General features: G+C 40.4%; 2 protein-coding genes across 9 annotated transcripts in view; one reads left to right on the plus strand and one right to left on the minus strand.

The window, feature by feature from the left end:
* CYFIP1 (cytoplasmic FMR1 interacting protein 1) overlaps positions 1 to 23,211 on the plus strand; it is a 119,933-nt gene extending 96,722 nt beyond the window's left edge. For 4 of the 5 annotated variants that reach the window (XM_044388341.3, XM_048221352.2, XM_044388342.3 and 1 more), the window contains 6 exons: positions 425 to 555; positions 11,612 to 11,684; positions 12,234 to 12,328; positions 19,371 to 19,609; positions 20,074 to 20,221; positions 22,410 to 23,211. In XM_044388341.3, the coding sequence (XP_044244276.1) occupies positions 425 to 555; positions 11,612 to 11,684; positions 12,234 to 12,328; positions 19,371 to 19,609; positions 20,074 to 20,221; positions 22,410 to 22,574 (851 nt within the window). In that variant the 3' untranslated portion in view covers positions 22,575 to 23,211. Of the gene's footprint in view, positions 1 to 424; positions 556 to 11,611; positions 11,685 to 12,233; positions 12,329 to 19,370; positions 19,610 to 20,073; positions 20,222 to 22,409 lie in introns of those variants that run through there. The other variant, XM_044388343.3, reaches the window with a different exon arrangement.
* Positions 23,212 to 23,680: 469 nt separating this feature from the next.
* Positions 23,681 to 27,696, minus strand: part of NIPA2 (NIPA magnesium transporter 2) — a 31,520-nt gene continuing 27,504 nt past the window's right edge. For all 4 annotated transcript variants that reach the window (XM_026510280.4, XM_026510281.4, XM_026510284.4 and 1 more), the window contains one exon: positions 23,681 to 25,863. In XM_026510280.4, coding sequence (XP_026366065.1) covers positions 25,229 to 25,863 — 635 coding nt within the window. In that variant the 3' untranslated portion in view covers positions 23,681 to 25,228. The remainder of the gene's footprint in view (positions 25,864 to 27,696) is intronic.

Below are 27,696 nucleotides of genomic sequence, written 5' to 3' on the forward strand. Positions count from 1 at the left end.
GGAGCTCAGGGAGAAAGTAGGCAGGTTTTACCACTCAGTATGACATTGGCTGCAGGTTTTTTTATAGATGTCCTTTATCAGATTAAGTATGTTCCCTTCTATACCGGTGAAGGGATACTGAATTTTATCCAAACCTTTTCTGTTTCTGCTGGAGATGATGATAGGGTCTTTCTCCTTTATTCTTGTAATGGCATGCCTCTTCAGAAGATACAGGGTTGATGGAGAAAGAGGCTGTGGAGCCGAGGGCCAAGGCCAAGATGGTGGACAAACAAGAAAGATGTTGGGTTCGGGGGCCCTGTGGCCATCTCTATAGCAGGCACAGTGGCGGTGTCAGAGGATGGTTCATGGCCAGCACAAGTGCTCCCAGCGCCCAGGCTGTGCCTCCAGCCTCCCTGGTCCCCCTACTCACTCTCTGCTGCCACAGGCATCCTAGAGTTCTTCCACCACCAGCTGAAGGACATTGTCGAGTATGCGGAGCTGAAGACCGTGTGCTTCCAGAACCTGCGGGAAGTGGGCAATGCCGTCCTCTTCTGCCTGCTCATCGAGCAAAGCCTGGTGAGTGCTCAGCCCAGTCCAGCCCCAGTCCACGCAGAGTCATTCCCCACGCTGACAGAAAAAGGCATTTTTTATGGGGCTCCTCGGTGGCTCCATAGTGTTAAGTGGCTGCCTTCGGATCAGGGCGTGATCCCAGAGCCTGGGATTGAGCCCTGCATCAGGCTCCCTGCTCTGCTGGGAGCCTGCTTCTTCCTCTCCCACTCCCCCTGTTTGTGTTCCCTCTCGCGCTGGCTGTCTCTCTCTGTCAAATAAATAAAATCTTAAAAAAAGAAAAGAAAAGAAAAGAAAAAGGCATTTTTTAGAGGCCTGATTTATTAGGGTTATTTAGTGGGGGGTAAAGCACCATTCTTTTCTTGTGTGACTATTTAGACTTTAATTTGAATTTGTTTCCCGTAACTAAAAAAACAAAACTGCAGTGTAATTCATCAGTTAAGAATGTTTTACTGTGTGAGCACTGTGGAGTGTTTTATTATGTCGTATTTGCTCCATCTAACTAAACCATATGTGACATATACGTAAGGTAAGCACTGCTGCCCAGGAGAGCTGTTTGAATGATGCAAAGTTCTGTTCCTGAGGCTGTTGAGCACTTGAAGTGTAGGTCAGTGTGACTGAAGAACTGATTTTTAAATTTTGTAGAATTTTAATTATGTTTAAAAAGCTACATATGTCCTACTACATACATGAGTACTGTAGTAGACAGCATAATAAAGCAAATGCTGGAAGCTTACCGCTACTGAGAAATTGCACCAGGGGCACCTGTTCTGTCCACTGATTGCCTGCTTGTGGTGTCGTTTAGCCTTCCCTCAGTCCCCTCATGACAACTAACCATCCTGACTTGGGAAACCTAGTGACTAACGGAATCTCTTGTGGCCTTCTGGTTTTCTCTAAGGAGGTGGCCATCTTCATTTTTGCTCTCTCTTCCTGTTCTGTTAAACCACCATTGTGTCTTTTGCCCATTCTTCTACAGCTTTTCAATTTATTTTTTTAATTTCATTTTTTCTTCTACAGCTTGTTTATAGAAGCTCTTTGTATATCCTTTGTGTGTTGCACACATAGCAAAGACTCCTCCGTTTGTGGTTTGTCTTTTCAGTCTGATAATGGTGATTTTTTTATAAACTGATGCTCTTGAGTGTAGCCTCTTTTTTGGTATAGTTAGCACTTTTTCTATCTTTTTAAAGAAGTTCCTTCCTGCCTAGGCGTCATGAAGATATTCTTTTATATTTTCATCTGAAGGTTTTAAGTTTTGCTTTCTACATTTAAGTTCATAATCCTCCTGGAATTATTTTTTGTGTGTGATGTAGGAGTGGATGAAGTTTCTTTTTTTTTCTATGGTGTTGATCAGTTGTCCGTCCCTCCTCCAGTGGCTGAAGGACCCCTCCTTTCCTTGCTCATCTGTAGCGTCACATCTGCCAGCTTTCTGTGGACGCACTGGTCGGTGTCCAGGCTTTCTGCCATGACCCATTGGTCATATGTCTGTCCATGGCATGACAACACATTCTTATTCATTACAGCTCTAACTTAACTCTTGCTACCTGACAGGACATGTTTCCTTACCATATTCTTCTTCAAGGGTGTGTTGTGTCTTCATGTATCTTTGCTCTGCTCTGAAAGTATTAGCTTACCAAATGTATTGAAAAAGGCATTTCAGTGTTAATTGGTTATGTCTCTAGACGTATTTGGGGAGATCTTTTGCTGTTTCTTCTTGAAGCAGTCTCTTGTCTTCAGGGTCCTGGGAGCCTGGCTGGAGCAGGGTCATGTTTTGCAGTGACCGGGATCATGGGGCCCATACGCACTTCAGGGCATGGCATTCAGACCGCCTCGCTTCTAGGGGCTGAGCCACTGGATTGGCCACCTTACATCCAATTACAAATATATATATATACACACACACACGTGTATATATGTGTGTAAATATATACATATGTATAAATATATTTATTGTATAATAAAAATATGTATATATAAGTTAAAATATGTATAAATATATAAATGTAAATATCAATAAATATATATATATTGCCAGGTAGTCCAGGGTTGGACGTGGATACCTCTGGGAGCTGATGGCCTCTCATCAGGACCTGCATCTTTTGGCTTTCCCCTTTGTTTCTGTGTTCCTGGGTAGACCCTTTCCACGCGGTGACCTATGACCCACTAGAGTCATAGGGTGGGCTGGGCAGTCCTGCAAAGAGCAGGCAGGCTGGCTGTGGAGCCAGGAAGCAGCTGACATCCAAGGCAGCCTTGCTCCAGGAACGTTAGGGAGAACTGAATCTTTTACTGCAATGCCTGTGACTTTTTTTTTAAAGATTTATTTATTTTAGAGAGAGAGAGCACGCAATTAGGGGGAGAGGCAGAAAGAGAGAAGCAGACACCCTGCTGAGAGCAGAGCCCAACACAGGGCTCAGTCCCATGACCCTGAGATCATGACCTGAGCCGAAACCAAGAGTCAGATACTTTACTGACTGAGCTACAGAGGCACCCCAATATTTGTGAATTTTTAACAACCAGATAAGTTAGGAAGATTTATTTTTTTTTAACGATTTTATTTATTTAAGAGGGAGAGCGACACAGCACGAGCAGGGAGGAGGGGCAGAGGGAGGAGAAGCAGATTCCCAGCTGAGCAGGGAGCCCAATATGGGACTTGATTCCAGGACTCTGGGATGATGACCTGAGCTGAAGGGAGACGCTTAACCGACTGAGCCACTCAGGTGTCCCAGGAAGAATTACTTTATTTTTTTTATTATTATTATTTTTTTAATAATAAAATTTTTTATTATATTATGTTAGTCACCATACAGTACATCCCTGGTTTTTTATGTAAATTTCCATGATTCATTACATGCGTATAACACCCAGTGCACCATGCAATACATGCCCTCCTTACTACCCATCACCAGTCTATCCTATTCCCTCCCCCCGCCGAAGAGCTCAGTTTGTTTCCCAGAGTCCATAGTCTCTCATGGTTCATTCCCCCTTCTGTGTACCCCCCCCTTTCTTCTTCCGTTTCTTCTCCTACTGATCTTCCTACTTCTTATGTTCCATAAATGAGTGAAACCATATGATAATTGTCTTTCTCTGCTTGACTTATTTCGCTTAGCATTATATCCTTCAGTCTCGTCCATGTTACAGCAAATGTTGAGAAATCGTTCCTTCTGATCGCTGAGTAATATTCCATTGTATATATGGACCACATCTTCTTCATCCAGTCATCTGTTGAAGGGCATCTCAGCTCCTTCCACGATTTAGCTATTGTAGATAATGCTGCTATGAACATTTGGGTGCATATGGCCCTTCTCTTCACTACGTCTGTATCTTTGGGGGAAATACCCAGTAGTGCAATGGCTGGATCATAGGGTAGCTCAATTTTTAACTTTTTAAGGGACCTCCACACTGTTTTCCAGAATGGCTGTACCAACTTGCATTCCCACCAACAATGTAGGAGGGATCCCCTTTCTCCACATCCTCTCCAACAATTGTTTCCTGCCTTGTCAATTTTTACCATTCTTATTGGCGTAAGGTGGTATCTCAGTGTGGTTTTGATTTGAATTTCCCTGATGGCTAATGATTTTGAACATTTTTTCATGTGTCCGTTAGCCATTTGTATGTCTTCATTGGAAAAGTGTTTGTTCATATCTTCTGCCCATTTTATGATTTATTTGTTTCCTGTGTATTGAGTTTGAGACGTTCTTTGTAGATCTTAGATACCAGTCTTTTATCTGTAGTGTCATTTGCAAATATCTTCTCCCATTCCGTGGGCTGCCTCTTAGTGTTTTTGACTGTTTCCTTGGCTGTGCAGAAGCTTTTTATCTTGATGAAGTCCCACAAGTTCATTTTTTCTTTTGTTTCTCTTGCCTTTGGAGATGTGTCATGAAAAGGTTGCTGTGGCCGATGTCAAAGAGGTTGCTGCCTATGTTCTCCTCTAGGATTTTGATGGATTCCTGTCTCACATCGAGGTCTTTCATCCACTTGGAGTTTATCTTTGTGTATGGTGTGAGAGAGTGGTCAAGTTTCATTCTTTTGCATGTAGCTGTCCAATTTTCCCAGCACCATTGATTGAAGAGACTGTCTTTTTTCCACTGGATGTTTTTTCTTGCTTTATCAAGGATTAGTTGCCCAAAGAGCCGAGGGTCCATTTCTGGGTTCTCTATTCTGTTCCATTGGTCTAGGTGTCTGTTTTTGTGCCAGTACCATGTTGTCTTTGTGATCACAGCTTTGTAGTATAGCTTGAAATCTGGCAACATGAAGCCCCCAGCTTTGTTTTTCCTTTTCAACAGTTCCTTGGCGATTCGGGGCCTTTTCTGGTTCCACACAAATTTAAGGGCTGTTTGTTCCAGTTCTTTGAAAAATGTCATTGCTATTTTGATCAGGATGGCATTGAAAGTGTAGATTGCTCTGGATAGCATAGACATTTTAACTGTGTTTATTCTTCTGATCCATGAGCTTGGAATATTTTTCCATCTTTTTGTGTCGTCTTCAATGTCTTTCAAGAGTGATTTGTAGTTTCTAGAATATAGATCCTTTACATCTCTGGTTAAGTTAATTCCGAGATAACGTATGATTTTTGGTGCTATTGTAAATGGAATGGATTCCCTAATTTCTCTTTCCTCAGTCTCATTGTTTGTGTATAGAAATGCAACTGATTTCTGAGCATTGATTTTGTATCCTGCCACATTACTGAATTGCTCCATAACTTCTAGTAGTTTGGGGGTGGATTCTTTTGGGTTTTCCATATAGAGTATCATGTCATCTGCGAAGAGAGACAGTTTGACTTCTTCTTTGCCGATTTGAATACATTTTATCCCTTTTTGTTGTCTGATTGCTGTTGCAAGGACTTCTAGTACTATGTTGAATAATAATGGCGAGAGTGGGCATCCTTGTCGTGTTCCTGATCTTAAGGGAAAGCCTTCCGTCTTTTCCCCATTCAGAATGATTTTTGCTGTAGGCTTTTCATAGATGGTTTTTATGAAATTGAGGAATGTGCCCTGTATCCCTACACTCTGAAGTGTTTTAATCAGGAAAGGATGCTGTATTTTGTCAAATGCTTTTTCTGCATCTATTCACAGGATCATATGGTTCTTGACCCTTTTCTTGTTGATATGATGTATCACACTGATAGATTTGCGAATGTTGAACCCCGCTTGCATCCCAGGGATGAATCCCACTTGGTCATGATGGATAATCCTTTTAATGTACTGTTGGATCCTATTAGCCAGGATCCTGTTGAGAATTTTGGCATCCATATTCATCAGGGACATCGGTCTGTAATTCTCCTTTTTGATGGGGTCTTTGCCTGGGTTGGGGATCAAGGTCATACTGGCCTCATAGAATGAGTTTGGTAGTTTTCCTTCTGTTTCTATTTTTTGAAACAGGTTCAGGAGAATCGGTATTATTTCTTCTTTGAATGTTTGGTAGAATTCCCCAGGGGATCCATCAGGTGCTGGAGTCTTGTTTTTTGAAAGGTTTTTGATCACTGCTTCAATCTTCATAATTAATCGGTCTGTTTAAAAAATCAGTTTCTTCCTGTTTCAGTCTTGGTAGTTTATAGGTTTCCAAGAAGGCCTCCATCTCTTCCAGGTTGTTTAATTTATTGGCATAAAGCTGTTGATAAAAGTCTCTAATGATCCTTCCTTTTGCATTGGTGTTGGTTGTGACCTCTCCCCTTTCATTTATAATTTTATTAATTTGAGTCCTTTTGTTTTGAATAAGTCTTGCCAGTGGCTTATCGATCTTATTTATACTTTCAGAGAACCAGCTTCTAGTTCTGTTGATCTGCTCTCCTGTGCTTCTGGTTTCTAATTCATTGATCTCTGCTCTAATCTTGATCAACTGCTTTCTTGTGCGTGGATTAGGCCTGTTCCTCTGTTCCTGTTCCAGCTTCTTGAGGTGAGAATATAAAAACTGCATTTTGGATTTTTCTGTTCTTTTGAGTGAGTCTCGGATGGCTATGTATTTTCCCCTTAGGACTGCCTTTGCAGTGTCCCGTAGGTTTTGGACCATTGTGTTTTCATTCTCGTTGGTCTCCATAAATTGTTTAAATTGATTTTTGATTTCCTGGTTTATCAAATCATTCTTGAGTAGGATGGTTCTTAGTTTCCAAGTGTTTGAATTTTTCCAAATTTTTCCTTGTGATTGAGTTCCAATTTCAGAGCGTTGTGGTCTGAGAATATGCAGGGAATAATTTCAGTCTTTTGGTATCGGTTGAGACCTGTTTTGTGACCCAAACATGATCTATTCTGGAGAACGTTCCATGTGCATTCGAAAAGAATGAGTATCCTTTTGTTCTGGGGTGTAGTGTTCTATATATATCTGTGAGGTCCATCTGGTCTAGTATGGCATTCAAAGTTCTTGTTTCTTTGTTCGTTTTCTGCTTAGGTGATCTGTCTGTTGCTGATAGTGGAGTGTTGAGATCCCCTACTCGTAACTTATTATTATCTGTATGTCTCTTTATTCTGGTTAAGAGTTGGCTTGTGTATCTAGCTGCTCCCCTATTGGGGGCATAGATATTTTTAATTGTCATATCCACTTGTTGGATACATCCTTTAAGAATAATGTAATGTCCTTCTGTATGTCTAACTACAGTCTTTATTTTAAAATTCAATCTGTCTGATATGAGAATTGGTACCCCAGCTTTCTTTTGAGGTCCATTGGCATGAAAAATGGTTTTCCATCCCTTCACTTTCAGTCTGGATGTATCTTTAGGTTCAAAATGAGTCTCTTATAGACAGCAAATGGGTGGGTCATGTCTTTTTATCCAGTCTGTAACCCTGTGGCGTTTTATGGAGCATTTAGGTCATTCACATTGAGACTGATTTTTGAGAAATATGATTTTAATGATGTCATGTTGCCTGTAAAGTCTTTGTTTCTATAGATTGTAACTTTCTGTTCTGTATCACTCTTGGGTCCTTTTTACTTTTATAGAACCCCCCTTGATATCTCTTTTAGAGCTGGTTTCGTGGTTACAAAATTGGTCAGTTTCTGCTGATCCTGGAAGGTCCTTATCTCTCCATCCATTCTGAATGACAGCCTTGCTGGATAAAGGATCCTTGGCTGCATGTTTTTCTCTGAAAGAGCTTTAAAAATGCCCCCCCCCCCCAACCCTTTCTCTCATTCCAGGTCTGTGTAGACAGGTCTGATGTAATTCTGATACCTTGGCCTTGGCACATGAGAAATTTCTTTGCACTGGCTGCTTTCAATACTGTATCCTTGGATCTAATATTTGCGAAATGCACTATGACGTGGTGGTGTAGGTTTGTCGTGGTTGAGCTTGGGAGGGGTCCTCTCTGCCTCTTGGACACAAATGTTTGTTTCCCTTGCTAGATTAGGGAAGTTTTCAGCTACAATTTGTTCAAATATCTCTTCTAGACCTCTGTTTTTCTCCACCCCCTCGGGGATGCCGATGATTCTGACATTGGAACGTTTCATTGAGTCAGTAAATCCCGTAACCTACATTCTTTAGTGTGGATTTTTTTGAGTCCAGATTCTATTTTAGCTTTTTCTTCTAGTAACCCATCCTCCAATTTGCTGATACGTTCTTCTGCCTCATTCACCCTGGCGCCCACTCGACACACATCCCCCTCATCTCCCTTCTGAGACCAGGCCTGTGTCTTAGGTATATACTCTTGTGCTTAATTAGCTCCTTTGAGCGGCAAGCACAGTACTGGGAACCTAGGAAAAATGTTATACATAGTTGTCAGTTGATTTGAAAGCAATCTTTGGCTTGTAAGTCTATGAATATTTCTGAAACAGTGAACGACAAGAGCGCCATCTACACCCTAGTCAAGTGTAGGAGATCCCAGGGCCCATGCTTGAGGCACAGTGAGCACCATGCATAGCTCTCTTATGGACACAGTGGCCCTGCCCTACAAGGATGCCTGTCACCACCCCTCCTCCCACCCTCTGATCACTGTCACCCCTCTCTTCTCCCCTCTCTGGATTCCCTTGTCCGTGCACCTTGTGCACGTGGTGAGAAGCCAACGTTTCTGTGTTGGGCAGGTCTGCTGCCAGGCCCGGCCCCAGACTGGAATTTTGTGGTGTTGCTTTTCTCCTTGGGAGTAGGAGGTGCTGTTTCCTACAGGTCCATCAGTGTGAAGCTCTCCAAGGTTGAGGACGGCATGGCTCTTCTCATTCTGTCTTCGATGGTTATGCCCAAATGCCACCAAACCCAAGGACAGGTTTGAAGACTCCAGACACCGATCTCTTCTTGGGGCTTATTTTGGACTGTCTGAGGAAGGTGGTAATATGTCTTGGTATTTGTGTGGGTTCCCATTACTATAAATGGAGATACTCACATTGTCACATTAGAAAAGTGAGGTAACTGTGACCCAGCTGCCAGGGCAGCAAGCATGTGGGAGGGCCCCCGAGGGGCCTGACCATGCTGCCATGCAGTAGTGGCCCCAGCTGGCACCAGGATTGGATTCAGTAGCCAAAAATGTTGATTTTACTTATTCTGAATTTGTGTATTGCGTAGATAGATTTAACTTTCTGAAGAAGTTTGCTTCATTTTGCTTTTCAAATTCTGCTCCCTAAAAACCTAGCTTGGTATAAAAAAGATGATACACACACACTCACACACACACACACACACACACACACACACAGGAATATTACTCAACCATCAAAAAGAATGAAATCTTGCCATTTGCAGTGGACATGGATGGAACTAGAGGGTATTATGCTGAGTGAAATAAGTCAGTCAGAGAAAGACAAATATCAGATGATTTCACTCATGTGGAATTTAAGAAACAAAACAGATGAACATAAGAGAAGGGAAGGAAAAATAAGATTAAAACAGGGAGGCAAACTATAAGAGACTCTTAACTCTAGGAAACAAACTGAGGGTTGCTGGAGGGGAGGTGGGTGGTGGGGTGGGGTAATTGGATGATGGGCATTAAGGAGGGCACTTGATGTAATGAGCACTGGGTGTTATATGCAACTGATGAATCACTAAATTCTACCCCTAAAACTAATAATACACTGCATGTTAACTGAATTGGATTGATCGATTAATTTTTAAGATTTTATTTATCTGACAGAGATAGAGAAAACAAGTGGTAGGGAGGGGCCACTGAGCAGGGAGCCTGATGTGGGGCTTGATCCCAGGACCCTGAGATCATGACGTGAGCCAAAGGCAGATGCTTAACTGACTGAGCCACCCAGGCATCCCTAACTAAATTGGATTTAAATAAAAAAATTTTTAAAAACCCAAAAAATAAACTAGCCTGGAAAGTTTGATAATGTAGTTGTTGGGTTTTTTTGTTTGTTTGTTTGATTTTTTGTTTTTTGGTGTTTTTTTTTCAGTTTATGAATGTGTGTGTTTAATAAACTTTTAATTTTAGAAGAGTGTCAATTGCTTGTTTGTTTTATTTTATTTTATTTTATTTTTTTTAAAGATTTTATTTATTTATTTGCTTGTTTGTTTTAAATGCTGGTTTTTGTAGCTATTCTCAGTTTTTCTGGTTTGGTTTGGGGGCAAAAATTTGAGCTCATTGGTAATAGCACCTGGCAGCAGCACAGCTGGATGAGCCACCCCTCTTGAGTGCTTTTGCTGGCCTGCAGGCTCTTTTAACTGCCCGCAGAGCTCTCCTCTGTGGCTCTGCCCCCAGCATTCCTGCTTGGCAGCTGTTGTCCCTTAACCAAGTCTCCCATCTGCCGTCCATTGGCCTGACCACTTTCTTGTAGTCAGTCACCTTCCAGCTGCCCTCCTACACTCTGTTGGTGCAGGCTGGCCATTCACTCCTCTCCATGTTGCTTTTTTCACACAACAGTAAATACATGCTGGACATCATTCTCCATTAGGAAGTGGTGACATTTCTTATCCTTTTTGTAGCTGCGTAGTATTCCATTGACATTACCCTCTTCATGTGTTTGCATAGCACATAGTCATCATCTGATCCCGTCCCTTTTTTTAGCTTGTTCCTCCCTCCTCCCCCAACATCATCTTCACTAGAATAGAAGGCCCAGGGGAACATGTCCTGGGTACACTGGCCCAGCGGTGGCTTCTACTACATATATTCTGCATAGGAGCTCATGCTTTGCTGCTGGCCTCAGGAACGGAAGACAGGGTGTGGAGGGGTCAGTCTCCTTCGGGAGTATCCTGGTGAACAGGTGGCAGCTGACTGGCTGCTGCACTAGGTTAATGTTACGTGACAAATAGGACCCTCACTTTGATAAGTACAGAAAGTCTTCTGTTCCTCTTCTTGGTCTTAGCTTTGCCATCATCTGGGGAAATTCTCAGAAGGAAAAATATCACTTGATATATGTCTTGACTTTCTGAAAACAGTTTGTTTAGTAATTTGTTATTACTGTGGGATTCTAAGATTTCAAGATGGGTGTAGAGTAGGAGGCATGAGAGAGAGCTCATTCACATCTTCTGCCTGCCCCAAGGTGAACACACCAATCTTCAGGGCCCTCAGCGTCTGGAAAAATGCCCTGTTCTTGACCACCTTTGGGTTTGGGATAAGTTTTTAGGAGTCCTGCAGCCCCTGTGATATCAGAGGCGAATTTTCCCTCTACACAGCAATATTCTGGAGAATGGGTCCTCTGTAGGGTTTTTATTACATCTTGAGAGGTGTTGTGGTCCAAAACCAGGTTCGGAGTGACTGCTTAGAACTTGTGTGTAAGTGATGCTCCTTTCCTTCCGCATCTAGTGCTGTTCACAGAGGCATTGCCCTTCTTCCTGTCTATGTAATGGTGTCATGTTGCAAACTTCTTCAGAGGCTGGCAGCAAATAACAGAGTAGGGCTGCCAGACTGGTAGATCCTGGAAAACAAAGGCCATTGTTTTCAATATTCAATACTGCTTTTTACTCATGTCTGTATTTAAATTAATTAAAGTAAATACAATTTAAATTCAGTTATTCAGGTGTACTAGCCATATGTGGCTGGTAACTATGTCAGTATATAGCACAGAGAGCATTTCCATCATCCCAGAGAGTTCTGCACCATGCTGCTTATAGTATTTGTTTTACACTAAATGGCAAAGATCTTGTTTTCAGCACGACTCCCCTGTCAGTCTTTGTGGTGAGGTAAACATCCTAATGCATCCTCTTCTTTTGCTCCAGTCTTTAGAAGAAGTGTGTGACCTGTTGCATGCAGCCCCATTTCAGAACATCTTGCCGAGAGTCCACGTGAAAGGTGAGTCTGTGTCCCTTACCAGGGAGTCCAGACTGCCCTTTGTAATGGTGACACTTGGTCCTTGTGACCAGAGAACTTATGCCAGTTTTGTGTGAGTTTGGTGCCTGTTCAGTCATAACTGGAGGTAGTTGGTAATGTAACATGATTAAATTAATATTGAATAATTGAAGTATTAAAGGCTGAATGATATGTCTTGGATGTGCTTCAAAATAGCTCCTATGCTGCTGTTTCATCATGTCATAGCTGTTGAGTATCTCTGACACAGGACTGTGATGAGTTGATACATGCAGCAGATGGGTACAGAGGGTTTTGTACTGTTCTCTGATTTTGATTACATTTGGAATTTTTGTGTTTTAAAAAATGAACAGAAAATCAATTCTGTTATTTTGAATTAAAATATCGAATAAGCCAGTTCTGTAATGTTCAGAGAGAATCTGTATATATAATGTTAATTTAAGAAATCTTTCATTTGTTTCTTCAACAAAACTAAACTCCAGCAATCGTTTTTCGTACAGAGGATCAGAAATTAAAATATTTTTTCCACTGCAGAGGGAGAGAGACTTGATGCCAAAATGAAAAGACTGGAATCAAAGTATGCCCCACTGCATCTTGTCCCTCTGATTGAAAGACTGGGGACCCCTCAGGTAATGCGTACTATGACAGCTGTCTCAAGCCTGCTATCCACATCAGGCTACTGGCCGGGCTGGGGCTTCGGAATACAGGCTCTGGGTGACCCAGCCTGGAAGGCATCATGAAGTTGGGCGGGCCTTCTCAGGCCTCAGTGTCTCCAGTGGTCTTTGTAACAGGACCTTGTTACAGAGTGGTTGGGAAGTTTGAATGAGCGAACCTTTGCAAAGGGCTTTGGACATTACCTAGCTCATAAGACGTACACAGTAAATGTTACTTGTTTTTGTTGTCTTCATGAAGAAGACTTTTTTCATAGTTTTTTAATAACAGAAGAAAGTGGGAGTCTCATACAGGAGACAAGGCATCAGGGACAGTTCCATGATTTTATATCAGCTTAAGCTAGGTCAGGGTTTCTTGGTTGCAGCACTATCCCCAGTTTGGACCAGATAATTTTTTGTTGTGGGGGTTGTCCTATGAATTGTAGGATGTTTAGCGGTATCTCTGGTACAACAGCCTCATGGAGATACAGCACAGAAGCAGCAGTTTGAAAAACGCCTGGGGCAAATGAAAAGGAAAGTAGTTTACTCATCTCACAGTGTGTCTGGTAGAACAGAGAGATCCTTGAGAGACTTCTCCAGGAACAATGGAGCAGGCACCATTTCCATCCCCTGCCCCCCAGTATAAACACATGGCCACCTGCAGTAACCAGCACCATGCTTGACACGCAACTACCTAACTTGCTAACACTGTTGCCCCGCTCCCCTGTGCTGTGCTGCAGCAGCTCTGAAACCTCCAGACAGGTCTTCCTCACTCCTGACACAGGAACCCTCCAACAGAGGATTGGTGGTGCACAAACCTTGCTAACACCACCATACTGTGGTCCCCCGGTTCTCACCGTCGCAGCTCTGCCTCTCAGTACACTCTTGGCTGGAGCTCATCTAGGGCGGTGCCACAGCCTGGCAGTGTGCAAGCACCTCGATGGGGCTAGCACCACTTCCAAGTGGCTCTTACCCTGGAGAGAGGGAAAGATAACCACACACACCAGTCAGAGGGCCCAGCAGTGGGCTGGGGGCAGACAACTGGTCTGCCTGCAGGCCCTGCCCACCAGCAAAAGCTCAGGGGACAACACAGGGAAGTCACACTTTAGTTTGGTGCTACTGCATCTCTGGTAAATGCCTAGACTCAACTCAAGCCATAGGTGGCACTAGACTGGCGCACTAACACCACAGGGACCAAGCACTCCCCACAATATGCAAAGAGAGCCACTGAAGACAACTAGACTGAAGGAAAAAGCAGCTCAGCCACAACAGCAGGACATGCACAACACATATAGGACACACCCTGAAGTGCCAGGTTCTGGTGAACAGGGGACGCTGCATGGCAGGGGCCTCTTCTTCATAAGGCCACTACTTTGAAGAGCAGGAGACATAGCTGAATCTCCCAGCACATAGAAATGGACACAGAGAGTTAAAGAAAATGAGGACAGAGAGGAATATGTCCCAAATGAAAGAACAGGAAAAAAATCACAAGAGATCTAAGCAAATGGAGATCAGTAATATGCCTGATAGAGAATTTAGAGTAACCTTATAAAGATACCCACTGGGTTTAAGGAAAAGGATGGAAGACATCAGTAAGAACCAATCAGAGATGAAGAACACAATAAATAAAAAATACACTAGCTGGAATAAATAGTAGGCCAGAGGAAGCAGAAGAAGGAATCCATGACCTGGAGGACAGAGTAATAGAAAGTAGTCAAGCTGAGCAGGTGAGAGAAATAAAATTATGCAAAATGAGAGTAGATGTAGGGAGCTTAGCAACATGATCAAGTATAACAACATTTGTATTATAAAGATCCCAGAAGAAGAGAGAGAAAAAAGGCAGAATATTTATTTGAAGAAATAATGAATGAAAACTTCCCAAATCTGGGGACGGAAACAGAAGTCCAGATCCAGGAGGCACAGAGAGCCACCAACAAAATCAACCCAAGGAGGTCCACACCAAGACACATACTAATTAAAATGTCAAAAAGTAGTGATAGAGAATTTTAAAAGCAGAAAGAGAAAACTGTTACAAAAAAGGGAAACCAAATAAAGCTATCCGGTTCTTCAGCAGAAACTCTGCAGACCAGAAAGGAGTGGCATGATCTATAGATTTACCAGGCTGAAAGGAAAAATTCAGCCAAGAAGACCCTATCCAGTAAGGCTATCATTCAGAATAGAAGGAGAGATAGGTTTCTCACACAAACACAAGTTAAAGGAATTCATGACCACTAAAACAGCCCTACAAGAAATGTTAAAGGGGACTCTGAGTGGAAAGGAAAAACCATAAGTGAAACTAAGAAAAATAGGAAGCACAAAAGCAGTAAAAATAAACATATCCATAAAAGTCAAGGGACTCACAAAATAAAAGGATGTCAGGTATGACACCATATACCTAAAATGTGGGGAGAGAGGAGTAAAAAATGGGTTCAAACTTAAGCAACCATCAACTTAATATAGACTGCTATATGAGAAGATGTTACATACAAACCTAATGGTAACCACAAATAAAAAACTAGTAACAGGCAAAAAATAAAGAGAAATGAATCAAAGTGTATCACTAAAGAAAGCCGGCAAGCTCTGAGAGAAGAAAGCAAGAGAAGAAAGGTACAGAGATAAACTACAAAAACAACCACAAAACAAGTAACAAATTGGCAATAAATACATACCTATCAATAATTACTTTGAATGTAAATGTATAAATGCTCCAATCAAAAGACACGGGGTGACAGGATGGATAAAAAAACAAGACCGATCTATATGCTACCTAAAGAGACTCATTTCAGACCTAAAGACACATGCAGATTGAAAGTGAGGGGATGGAGAAACATTTATCATGCAATTGGATATGAAGGTAAAGCCAGGGTAGCAATACTTAGACTATAACAATACTTAGACTATAACGGGGTAGCAATACAAAGACTATAACAAGATAACAAAGAAGGACACTGTATAATCATAAAGAGAACAATCCAACAAAAAGATAAAACAATTGTAAATAATTATGCACCCAACATGAAAGCACCTAAATACATAAAGCAGTTAATAACAAACATAAAGTAAGTGGCAGTAATACAATAATAGTAGGGAACTCTTAACACCCCACTTACATCAGTGGACATCATCCAAACAGAAAATCAACAAGGAAACAGTGACTTTGAATAACACCCTAGATTAGATGTATTTAACATATTCAGAGCATCCATCCTAAAACAGCAGGATACACATTCTTCTCAAGTGCACACAGAACAGTCTCCAGAATAGATCACATATTAGCCCACAAAACAAGTCTCAACAAATTATGAAAGACTGAAGTCATGCCACAACACTATAAACTAGAAGTCAACCACAAGAGAAAATCTGGAAAGACCATAAATAACATGCTACTAAACAATAAGTGGGTAAACCAGGAAATCAAAAAGGAAATACAAAATTACATGGTAACAAATGAAAATGAAAACACAATAGTTCAGTTTTGGAATGCAACAGAAGTAGTTCTAAGAAGGAAGTTTATAGCAATGTAGGCTTACCTCAAGAAGCAAAAACAACCTCAAACAACCTAACCTTACATCTAAAGGAACTAGAAAAAGAACAGCTAACAGAACCCAAAACCAGCAGAAGGAAGGAAATAATATTAGAGCAGAAATAAATGAGATAGAACCTAAAAATATATATATAATGGGATAGATCAATGAAGCCAGGAGCTAGTTCTTTGAAAAAGCCAAAGTTAATAAAACTTTAGCCAGACTCATTTTAAAAAAGAAGAGAGGGAAGACTCAAAAATCAGAAATGAGAGAGGAGAAATCACAACCAACACCACAGAAAGACAATTATAAGAGAATATTATGAAAAATTATATGCCAACAAATTGGACAACCTTGAAGAAATAGATAAATTCCTAAAAACATTTAACTTCCCAAACCTGAAACAGGAAGAAATAGAAAATTTGAACAGACCAATTATGAGCAATGACATTGAATCAAGAATCAGAAAAGCAAACAAACAAAAGTCCGGGAACAAATAGCTTCACAGGTAAATTTCTCCGAACATTTAAAGAAGAGTTAATATCTGTTCTCAAACTATTCCAAAAAATAGAAAAAGAAAGAAGGGAACTACAAGCCAATATCTCTGATGAACATTGATGCAAAAGTCCTCAACAAAATACTAGGAAACCAAATCCAACAAATACATTAGAAGTCATTCACAGTCAAGTAGGAGTCATTCCTGGAATGCAAGAGTGGTTCACTATCCACAGATCAATCAATGTGATAAATCGATAAGAGAAAGGATAAAAACCATATGATCGTTGGGGCACCTTGGGTGGCTTAGTCTGTTAAGCATCTGATTCTTGATTTTGGATGAGGTCATGATGGTCTTAGGGTTGTGAGATCAAGCCCCATGTGTTTCTCCGTCTCCCTCTGCCCCTCCCTGCCCCCGCCAAAAAAAGAAAGAAAAAACATGATTGTTTCAATAGATGTAGAAAAAGGAATTGATAAAGTACAATATCCATTCATGATAAAAACCTTCAACAAAGTAGGTTTAAAGGGAACAACATAATACAAGCCTTACATGAAAAACCCACAATGAACATCATATTCAATGGTAAAAAATAGAGCTTTTCCCCTAAGGTCAGGAATAAGACAGGATGTCCACTCTCATCACTTTTATTCAACATAGTTACTGGCAGTCCTAGCCACAGCACTCAGACAACAGAAAGAAAGGGCATCCAGATTGGTAAGGAAAAAGTAAAACTTTCACTATTTGCAGATGACATGATAAGTATATATACAGAACCCTAAAGACCCCACCAAAAAACTACTAGAACTGATAAACGAATTCAGTATAGTCCCAGGATACAAAACCAATGTACAGAAACCCATTGCATTCTGTACACTAATGAAGCAGCAGAAAGAGAAATTTAGACAACAGTCCCAGTTACAATTGTACCAAAAATAGTAAAATATTTAGTAGTAAACTTAACCAAGGAGGTGAAAGACCTGTACTCTGAAAACTATAAAATATTGCTGAAAGAAATTGAAGATGTTACAAACAAATGGATAGATATTTCATGCTCATGGATTGGGAGAATAAATATTGTTAAATATCCATATCACCCAAAGCAATGTACAGATTTAATGCAATCCCTGTCAAAGTACCAAGAGCATTTTTCACAGAACTAGAACAGGCAATCATAAAATTTGTATGGAACCACAAAAAATCCCGAGTGGCCAAAGCAATCTTGAGAAAGCAAAACCAAGTTGGAGGTGTCACAATTCTAGATTACAAGTTATGCTGCAAAGCTGTACTGATCAAAATAGTATGGTACTGGCACAAAAATGGTGGTCAATGGAACAGCATAGAAAGACTAGAAGCAACCCCACAATTACATGGTTCATTAATCTGTGACAAAAGAGGAAAGAATATGAAATGGGAAAAAGTCTCTTCAACAAATGGTGCTGGGAAAACTTGACAACTACATGCAGACATAGAGACCTCGATGTGAGACCTCAATCCATAAAAATCCTAGAAGAGAACACAGTAATTTCTCTGATGTTGGCCATAACAACATCTTTCTAGATATGTCTCTCAAAGCAAGGAAAACAAAACAAAAATAATCTGTTGGGACTTGATAAAACTAAAAGCTTCCACATAAAAGAGGATACAACCAACAAAACCAAAAGACAGCCTGTTGAATTGGAGGAGATATTTGCAAGTGACATCTGATAAAGGGTTAGTATCCAGTATATATAACATACAACTCAACACCAAAAAACAATCCAATTAAAAATGGGCAGAAGACATGAACAGATATTTCTCCATAGAAGACATCCAGGTGGCCAACAGACACATGAAAAGATGCTCAACGTCACTCGTCGTCATGGAAATGCAAATCAAAACTACGATCAGATATCACCTCACACCTGTCAGAATGGCTAAAAGCCCAAGAAACAAGTGTTCCTGAGGATGTCAAGAAAAAGGAACGCTTGCTCACCATTGGTGGGAATGCATACTGGTGGATCCACTCTGGAAAAGAGTCTGGAGGTTCCTCAGTAAATTAAAAATAGAATTATCCTATGATCCAGTAATTGTACTACTGGATATTTACCCAACGAATACAAAACACTACTTGGAGAGGTTATATGCACCCCTGTGTTTATTGCAACATTATTTATAAAAGGTAGATTATGGAAACAGCCCACGTGTCCATTGATAGATGAATGGATAAAATGTGGTGGATATATATATGTGTAGACACACACACACACACACACACACACACACACTGGAATATTATTCAGTCATAAAAAATGAAATCTTGCCATTTGCAACAATATGGATGGAGCTAGAGAGTATTATGCTAAGTGAAATAAGCCAATCAGAGAAAGACAAATACCTTATGATTTCACTCAAATGTGGAATTTAAAAACAAAACAAATGAACAAGGGAACAGAAAAAGAGACAAATCAAAAAACAGACTCTTTGTACAGAGAACAAATGGATGGTTTACTAGAGGGAGGTGGGTGGGGTGATGGATGAAATAGGTGAAGGATATTAAGAGTACACTTTCCTTGATGAGCACTGAGTAGTATACGGAATTTTTGGATCACTGTATTGTATACCTGAAACTAATATAACACTGTATATTAACTGTACTGGAATTAAAATTTAAGAAAATTTTTTTGAAAAAACACAGTATCCCTGGCCTCTACACACTTGATGCCACTCACCTGACCCCAAGCTGTGACAACCAAAAATATCTCCACACATTGCCACATGTCCTCTGGAGGCAAAATCACTCCCAGTTAAGAATAGCTGTACTGGACAGTTCTCCTTGACTGAAATATATTTAATCTACGAAGACCTATAGCTGACATATTTATGTTGTTAATGCTTATTTCTAAAAATCCTCTTGTGCAAATTAAGATAGTTTTCTAGTAAGTCAGAAACAGATCTGGGTAATTTGGTTTCAGCGGTCTACTACCCTCCTGCCCTGGCTTATAACGTTCTATCCTTTCTACAGCAAATTGCAATAGCGAGAGAGGGGGACTTGCTGACAAAGGAGCGTCTCTGCTGTGGCCTGTCTATGTTTGAAGTCATCCTGACTCGGATCCGGACCTTTCTGGATGACCCTATCTGGCGTGGGCCTCTGCCCAGCAATGGAGTCATGCATGTGGATGAGTGTGTTGAGTTTCACAGACTGTGGAGTGCCATGCAGTTTGTCTACTGTATTCCTGTGGGAACACACGAGTTTACAGTTGAGTAAGTATGTGCTCAGTGGACGGGGAAGTGGGAGCAGGCTAACACAGAAGACTGCATTCCTCTGGAGGTTGACTAGAAATTGCTGAGCTGCTTTAAAGCCATTTAAGTGGAGGTTCTTTCGTCATGCTCAGGAGGTGACCTAGGGTGAAATTTCTAGGTGTTCTCTGAATCCATGGAAACTTAGGCAAGTTGGGTATGCATTTTTCTTGGGAGGGGGGGCGGTGTCCACAGCTTCCCAAAGTCATTCTTGAAGAGTCCATGATCTAAAAAAAGGTTAAGAAGCAGTGTGCCAGAGGAACCCAAAAGAGATATTTGCCAAAAAGAAAGACACATCTGCTGCTCAGCATCCCCTCCTGGCCTGTTCCAAGTAGATTCCTTGGTCAGTGACATCTGGATACAAACTTATCAAAGACTTTATAATTTTTTGTTGATTGCCCATTGTGCTTGTTGCTTCGTGTTTCTAGGCAGTGCTTTGGCGACGGGCTCCACTGGGCTGGCTGTATGATCATCGTACTTCTTGGGCAACAGCGGCGCTTTGCCGTCCTGGATTTCTGCTACCATCTACTTAAAGTCCAGAAACATGATGGCAAAGATGAGATTATAAAAAATGTGGTATGTGGAAGAAAATCTTCACCATGTGTGGAAGTTTCACAAAATAATCATACTTTGTACTTACCGAAAGTCCTTTTTGGGGAATGCTTTTCATCCCGGTACATAAGGTGACACCAACTGAAGCTTTTCATTTCCAAAATGAATTTAAATATACTTGATAAGTAACGCAGTCAGGCAGTAAAAGTACTGATTGTTCCATTTCCATTTTCTTTCTCTTTTTAGGGTCCTTAGATCTGCTTCCTGTTATACAGCCTTATAGGACCTGCATTTTCAGATTATCTGGCTTCTTTTTGGGGGCAAAGTGTGTGTGGTTTGTTTTTTGTCTGATTTGTTGGTTTGTTTGCTTGTTCTGGCTGCCTTTAGATCTTTTTCCCTTTGTCATTTTATGGATTGTTTGTAATTCTAGAAAATACTCAGGCAGTATCTTTTCAGGTATTTTAGTCTTCTCCTCCATTCTCCTCTTTTAGGACTGCAATTTTAAGTGCTTGTTAGACATTTTTCTGGTGCCCATATCCGTTATCCTGTTAGTTTTCTAATTAGTTTCCTAATCCACGACAGATTGCCAGAGACTTAGTGGTTTAAAATGACACCTATTTTCTCAGTTCTGTTGGTCAGAAATCTGGGTACAGCATGGCTCAGCTGGGTCCTTTATCATCTCAGGGCCAAAATTAGTGTTATCTGTAGGGCTGTGTTCCTTTCTGGAGCCTCTAGGGATGAATCTGCTTCTAGGCTCATTCGGGTGGTTGGCTGGACACAGTCCCTTGCAGTTGGAGGACTGAGGTCCCCATTTCCTTGCTGGCCATTAGCCCCCATCTCAAGTCCCTCCCAGGCTTCCAGTCTTTTAACTTTCCTTTCTGCCATATATCCTGCCTCCACCTGGAGAAAGTTCTTTTCTCATATGATTAGATTGGGCTTACCTGGAAAATCCAGGGTACTTCCCCCATTTTAAAATCTATAATCTTAATTACATTTTCAAAGTCTCTTTTGCCATGGAAGGTAACATGTTCATAGGATCTGAGGACTTGGGGCTTGGAGTCTTTAAGGGGCCACTCTACCTCCCATATCTTCATTTTCTGGTTTCTGGGCTGGTCCCAGAGTACTGTATTATTCAGTTAACTAATTCACTTCAGTTCTGTCTAATCTACTGTTTTTAGTTTTGAATAATATGAGTGTATATTTAAAAGTTTGATTTGGTTTTTCAAATCTTGATGGTAATAATTTTATCTTCTTCGATGAATTTTTTTCCTTTTTTTTACACATTTCATGTATTTTATATCTTGTAATTCTAGTATCTGAGGCCTCAGAGGTTATCTAAAACTCTGAAATGTTTTGTGTGTTGGATTTATTTGCCAGCTCTTGTCCAATTGAACTTAGATTGCTCTTCTTTTGTTTTTTAAAGATTTATTTATTTGAGAGAGAGGGAAACTCAAGCAGATTCCACGCTGAGTGTGGAGCCTGACGTGGGTCTCGATCTCACGAAGCTGAGATCACGACCCGAGCCGAAACCAAGAGTCGGAAGCTCAACCGACTTCACAACCCAGGCACCCCACAGATTGCTTTTCTCCCAAGATTTTTATTTGCTTCTCATCTCCACTGACTGTTACCAAATTGGGGTCAACTTAGAGGGTCCTGTCTTTATTGGGAGTTTCTAGGTGTATTCCTGCTTGCCTGCAGCCCAGGACATCTCATCTCGCTGCTGCTGTTGGCATATGTCCCTTAGGAGGTCCTGGCTTCTGCTTTACCTCCTGCATAGACAAAACCTGCAGTGCTTTTTAGTGTCTTCTTGTGCATGTATGTGTGCACATGTGTATGTTCTTTATCCAGTTCTCTTGTATCGGCAGAGTCTATCAAAGTATCCTGTCCACAAGAACGGGAATCTAAAACTTTCCCCACTGACCATATTATTTTCATCTTTACAGTCCCAGTTTTTAGTACACAGCAGCTTCTTAATACCTGTGTGTTGAATGAATAGGTCTGTAAGTTGTACAGATAAAGCTAAAGTCAGCAGCATGAAACCAATAGAGAGATGTGTTTAAATGCAAAATATATTCATTGTTCCAATGGTACATTAAAGAGTATGTGTACTAGTTCGCTGTGATTTTTATGAGAAAATGTGAAAATCCTGCCATTTCGAACGTGAATAAATGCACGTTTTAACAGCAAAACATCCTAATTTTAACTGTTGCAGCCGTTGAAGAAGATGGTGGAGAGAATTCGCAAGTTCCAAATTCTAAATGATGAGATCATTACTATCTTGGACAAGTACTTGAAGTCTGGTGATGGAGAAAGCACCCCCGTGGAGCATGTTCGCTGCTTTCAGCCACCTATCCACCAGTCCCTGGCCAGCAGCTGAGGACCTGTACTTCATGTTTTTGAAGAGTCCCAGTACTGACTGCATTTAATAACTATAAGGGCATGTTTTTCTTTCCATAAACGATTTAGCGAGATTTTTAGGGACTATTTTTCAGTATCTCTGTGCTTGTTAAAGGGGGTACTTTTCAATTTAAATGCTTAATTTTATAAAATTGACTTATTTTTCTAGACTAAAATTGTATATGCTTTTGGTGATTAGAAAGCCTGAGAATATTGGCTGATTGTTGCCATAATGTTCTTTCAGACTTACTTTCCATTTTTCTATGGAATGTTCCAACAGCTAGCTATGTCAAAGTGCTGCTGAGTTCATCCATTTATTCCTTAGCAAAGGATCAGTAATGTTTGGGGAAAGATTTATGGACTTAAGAAACTTACTACCAGCTCATTGTAATAAATGCACTACCAATTAAACTTGATGATGATTTAGCTTTTGTTTAGGGATTTTTCTGATGGTCTTTTATGAGTAACCTTTTCTAAGTCATTGTTCCCTCCTTTTTGTGTCAGTGTTTCAGAAAATAGTGAACTTGATTCCTCTGCTTCTACTAAATCCAGTTGTGACAGAATCTAATTTGTAAGGTATGATTTAAAGGTTACAGAAATAAAACTAGTAAAACTTATTTGTGTTTATTCATTTGGTGTTGTGACCCTGTGCCTTTACTTATCTGCATAGAGCTGGCCCAGGAGATCTGAGTCTAGGTCACCTGCAGCCTTGCAAGAAGGGACAAGATCATGATAGGGAGTAACTGCCATATGGCTTTGGAAACAGAACACTAAAATCCAGCATCATACATGCTACTGAAAATAAAGTCTGTGAACTATTCCACTGTCCTCTTTAACCCTGACTTACTATGAAATAGAACTGTCCTTTACCAAGTTACCTAAAAATGTTGCTTTTGGTAATGTGAATAACCCTGGGGCCAGCATTCTGCCACAGACTAAAGTAGTATCTGCTCACCCTATACCGAAGTATAGATTATGAGGAATTATGATTAATGGCTAAATTTAATTCATATTACTAAGTTCTCTAAAACTCAGTTATAAAGCAAATAATAGGTAGTAAACATTTATGTACAATTTCAAGTGCTGTAAGATGTTGAATTAGGAATTTATTAATGTATGCATTTTCTGAGGTGCCGTTATCACACCCATGGGGGTGAAAATTAGTTCTTACTCTATTAGGTACAAAGTGCAGGTATTATAGTACATAAACACATAGTATATCTGTGATATTAAGATTACATGGGGGAGGCAATCAGAAAAAAAAAAATGTCTACGAAAGCTCCTTAGAGGATTAAAAAATGCTGGGGAAAGGGAATTTATTTCACGAAACTTGGAGACCGGTAACTCTGCCCTGATAAAGCCAGTGGAGAGTTGTGTGGTGGGACATTGGTGCCACCACCACTGTGAGGCTCCAGCAACCCCCAGGCAAGGACAGTGAGGCACCAGTGGTGACTGGTTACACAGTAGGGGTCAAGCTGTGTGACCTCGGCAGGAGCAGCACAGTGGGAACAAGCCATGTTCTTCCTACTACACAGGTGGAAATGGTCTACTTTTTAAAGTGCAATTCATTGCTATGATGATTGGTTCTGAAGCTGGATGGAGTTCATTATACTATTCTACCTTTTTGGCATACATTTGAAATTTTCCATAAACATTTTTTCATGGACATTTTTAGAAGACCACAATAGAGTATCTGAACAAATTCTAAAGCAAAGTAAAATACTGGGTACAAAGAAACCATATTTTACAAACATCTTGTTTGTTCTAAGCATTCAGACTTAGAACTGTTTCAACTTGTCTGTTTATTGTAACATGAGCTAAATTTAAGAAATTAGTCTTTTGACTTTATTTCCCAGAGTTGTTAAAAGATCTAAATGACAATATAACTCATTATGAAAATATAATGAAAAGTACAAGAGTTGATGTAAAATGGTAAATCAAGACTCCATACCAAGGGATTAAAGTGGAGAATAAAACCAGTCAGGCTGCAGTGTGACAGATGCAGGATGCGCTGGTTTAACAAGGCGCCATCAAGGAGTAGGAAGACCATCAAATGTGTGGTGAGAAGTCACAGTGTGAGAAACATCTCCCATCGGGCAACTTCTTCCCCTTTTTTGTTTGGTAAATTGAGTTTTTCTTCATTTAATAATTTAGGATTATCTTAAACATTTCAAAATTAAAATAATTCATCAAACAGGAGTCATTTTTATAAGTAAGGTAAGTCACAGGATAATGTATTAGGAAAATTTTGTTCCTTTTTAAATCAAAAAGCCTTCAAGGGATTGATGGAGTGGGGATGACAAATGTACGTTTCAGATTTTCATCACCAATGAAAAAATAAAGCATTTTTATAGACTTAAAACTGTCAGTGCATTTAGATTTTGGTGAAGGAAAAATTTAAAATACCTCTATAATAATAATATGTTAATAGAAATTGGCCATGTACTGAGGTCATTTTAGTGAGCTACCATCACGTAAATATAAGAAAAGTAATTTCTTGGTCCAAATCAGTGAAACTTTAAAAAGATTGTCTCTAGAGAACATTTTTTGAGAACGATGCTTTTTCAGACACATTCTGATATTCAAATTCACTTTATAACACAATTATAGATTAATCTTTTAATTACATTTTTCTTAAAAAGCTGTGAGATTTCCGTTTCTTCGGGAGATATTTTCACCACTGTGTTGTTCAATTCCACAGGTTAAGCTTTCTTCATTATTATTAAGAACTTCATACATGTTAGAGAGATTGCCATTCATTGCTTTTTCGTCTTTTCGAAAAGACACAGGGAGACTTGCTAGACTAAAGCTGACGTCTTTAAAGGCATGCAACAAGAATATTCCCACAATGATTGTAAAGAAGCCACTCAAAGTACCAAGGACATCATTAACAGACATATCTTGCCACTCCTTAAAAAGAATAGCTGAACAAGTTAAAACTGATGTTGTAAAGAATACGTAATATATGGGAGTCACGATGGAAGTGCTGAATATATCCAGGGCCCTGTTCAGGTAATTAATCTGTGTGCTCACACAGACTATAAGGCTCAGCAGCAGAATCCAGGCCAGGGGATGTCGCAGCACAGGCTTTCCAGCAAACAGCTCTTTGATAGCAATGCCCAGGCCCTTAACACAGGAGACTGAGAGCGCTCCAATTACAGAGCAGATTGTTATGTACACAAGAATGTTTGTCTGTCCATGGCGAGGTCCCACCACAAAGATTAGTATCAATGACACAATAACCACAAGCGTTGCAAAGACCACAAAACCTGGAGGAGGTAAAGAAAAGTTGTATTTAGTCAAATGCGTACATACTAAAAAAAAAAACCCTGAGAATACAAAACAAATATTAATAGGAAGGAGAAAAGGTGTGGCCTTAAAATAAATATTAGCTTTCTTTTGCTGCCCCAGCAAAAGTGCACTCATAAAAACATACATATACTGGAAGATTACACTATGCTTCATATTCATAAACTTACATCACTAACATTTTTAACATGGCATCTTAGGCCTCATGATAATCAGATCATAGAAAATGGAGACCAGGTTTAGATCACAGAAAACGGTGATGATTTGCAGCTATCTACTCTAGAATATCTACTTCCCACCCACAGGAATGCTCTAACTCCAAGAATGGAAACAATCAAACTAGTGGAGAAAAATCCCGAGATGACCTTAAACATTCAACAATTTACAGATGCTAAAAAGAACAGTTATGAATCAAGTTTGTCCTAAAAGGAGTACATTTTTTAAATATTTAGAGACAACCACTGCGGTAAATATAGCAAAATCAATAAGAGAATCAAAAATACTGTCAGGGTTCTGGTTGAATATGGAGAACTGAACCCAGCATGGTACTAGCTAACAACTGTGTAGCACCATAGCCCAGGTACTTTTCTCAGCAATTTGCACTGACTAACTCATTTAATCCTCACATCCACCCTATAATATAGACACCATCATCTGCATTTTAAGATGAGGAAACTGAGCCACAGAAGTCACACGAATTTATTCTGTTCCCTCCTTAAACTCTGCCGATAAAATAAACAGTAACAGGACTTTTAAGGAAGCGAACATACAAAAACAGGAACGGGTTGGGGCGCCTGGGTGACACAGCGGTTGAGCGTCTGCCTTCGGCTCAGGGCGTGATCCCGGCATTATGGGATTGAGCCCCACATCAGGCTCCTCTGCTATGAGCCTGCTTCTTCATCTCCCACTCCCCCTGCTTGTGTTCCCTCTCTCGCTGGCTGTCTCTATCTCTGTTGAATAAATAAATAAAATCTTTAAAAAAAAAAAAAAAAAACAGGAACGGGTAAAGGAGATGATAGCAACAATATTATGGAAGCCAGAAAGCAGAAGATAAACTCACAACTGCTATAACACATCCAAGAAAGCTGAATCCCACATCAACAATGATGAAAGATGGGAAAGTAATTCCGTTTGCAGCACAGAACACTCCAAAGATGCAATGTACCTCTGGAAGTGGGGTAAAGGAGAGACAAAAACAGGAGACCTGGCTGAAAGTCTATTAAAGAAGCATTAAGACCCCAGGAACCCTGCTCAGTTCTGAACATCTGAGTGACTGCAATTCTTGCCACAGCAAACTGGAGTACTTTGGCCAGTTATGTGTAGGTGCCACAATAAAACAGAGAGTTGGGTAAGGTCTAGGTCTATGACATTAACTCCTCCTTTCCCACTCAACTCCTAGGACTCAGGCAGGAGACTTTGCTGGGGATCTGACAAGCCTGATTTCTGAAGGCAGCCAAGGATCACCAGGAGAGGCACCAAAACAAACAGAAAAACACGAAGCCTTTGTTTGCTCAGTGTAGACAGAGGAAAACTTCGGAACAGATAAATCACCATCCAACAAAAATAATAATTACTATTAATAAATCTTCAGAGAGAATGATGAAATACCAGAGCAATCAAAACATCTGGAACTTGAAAGGTGAAAATCTGGAGAAAAAGACAAGGTCAATACTCACCTCTGCTTTCTCCCTTGTGATGACTGTCAATTCTAAAGCAGGGAATAAAGAGGGGCATAAACACCAGCAGAAAGTGGTGACCTGGAGCTTGTGGAAGTTTCAGTGGACTAGGTAAAA

Source organism: Ursus arctos, unplaced genomic scaffold, assembly GCF_023065955.2.
Source record: "Ursus arctos isolate Adak ecotype North America unplaced genomic scaffold, UrsArc2.0 scaffold_28, whole genome shotgun sequence".
Lineage (NCBI taxonomy): Eukaryota > Metazoa > Chordata > Mammalia > Carnivora > Ursidae > Ursus > Ursus arctos.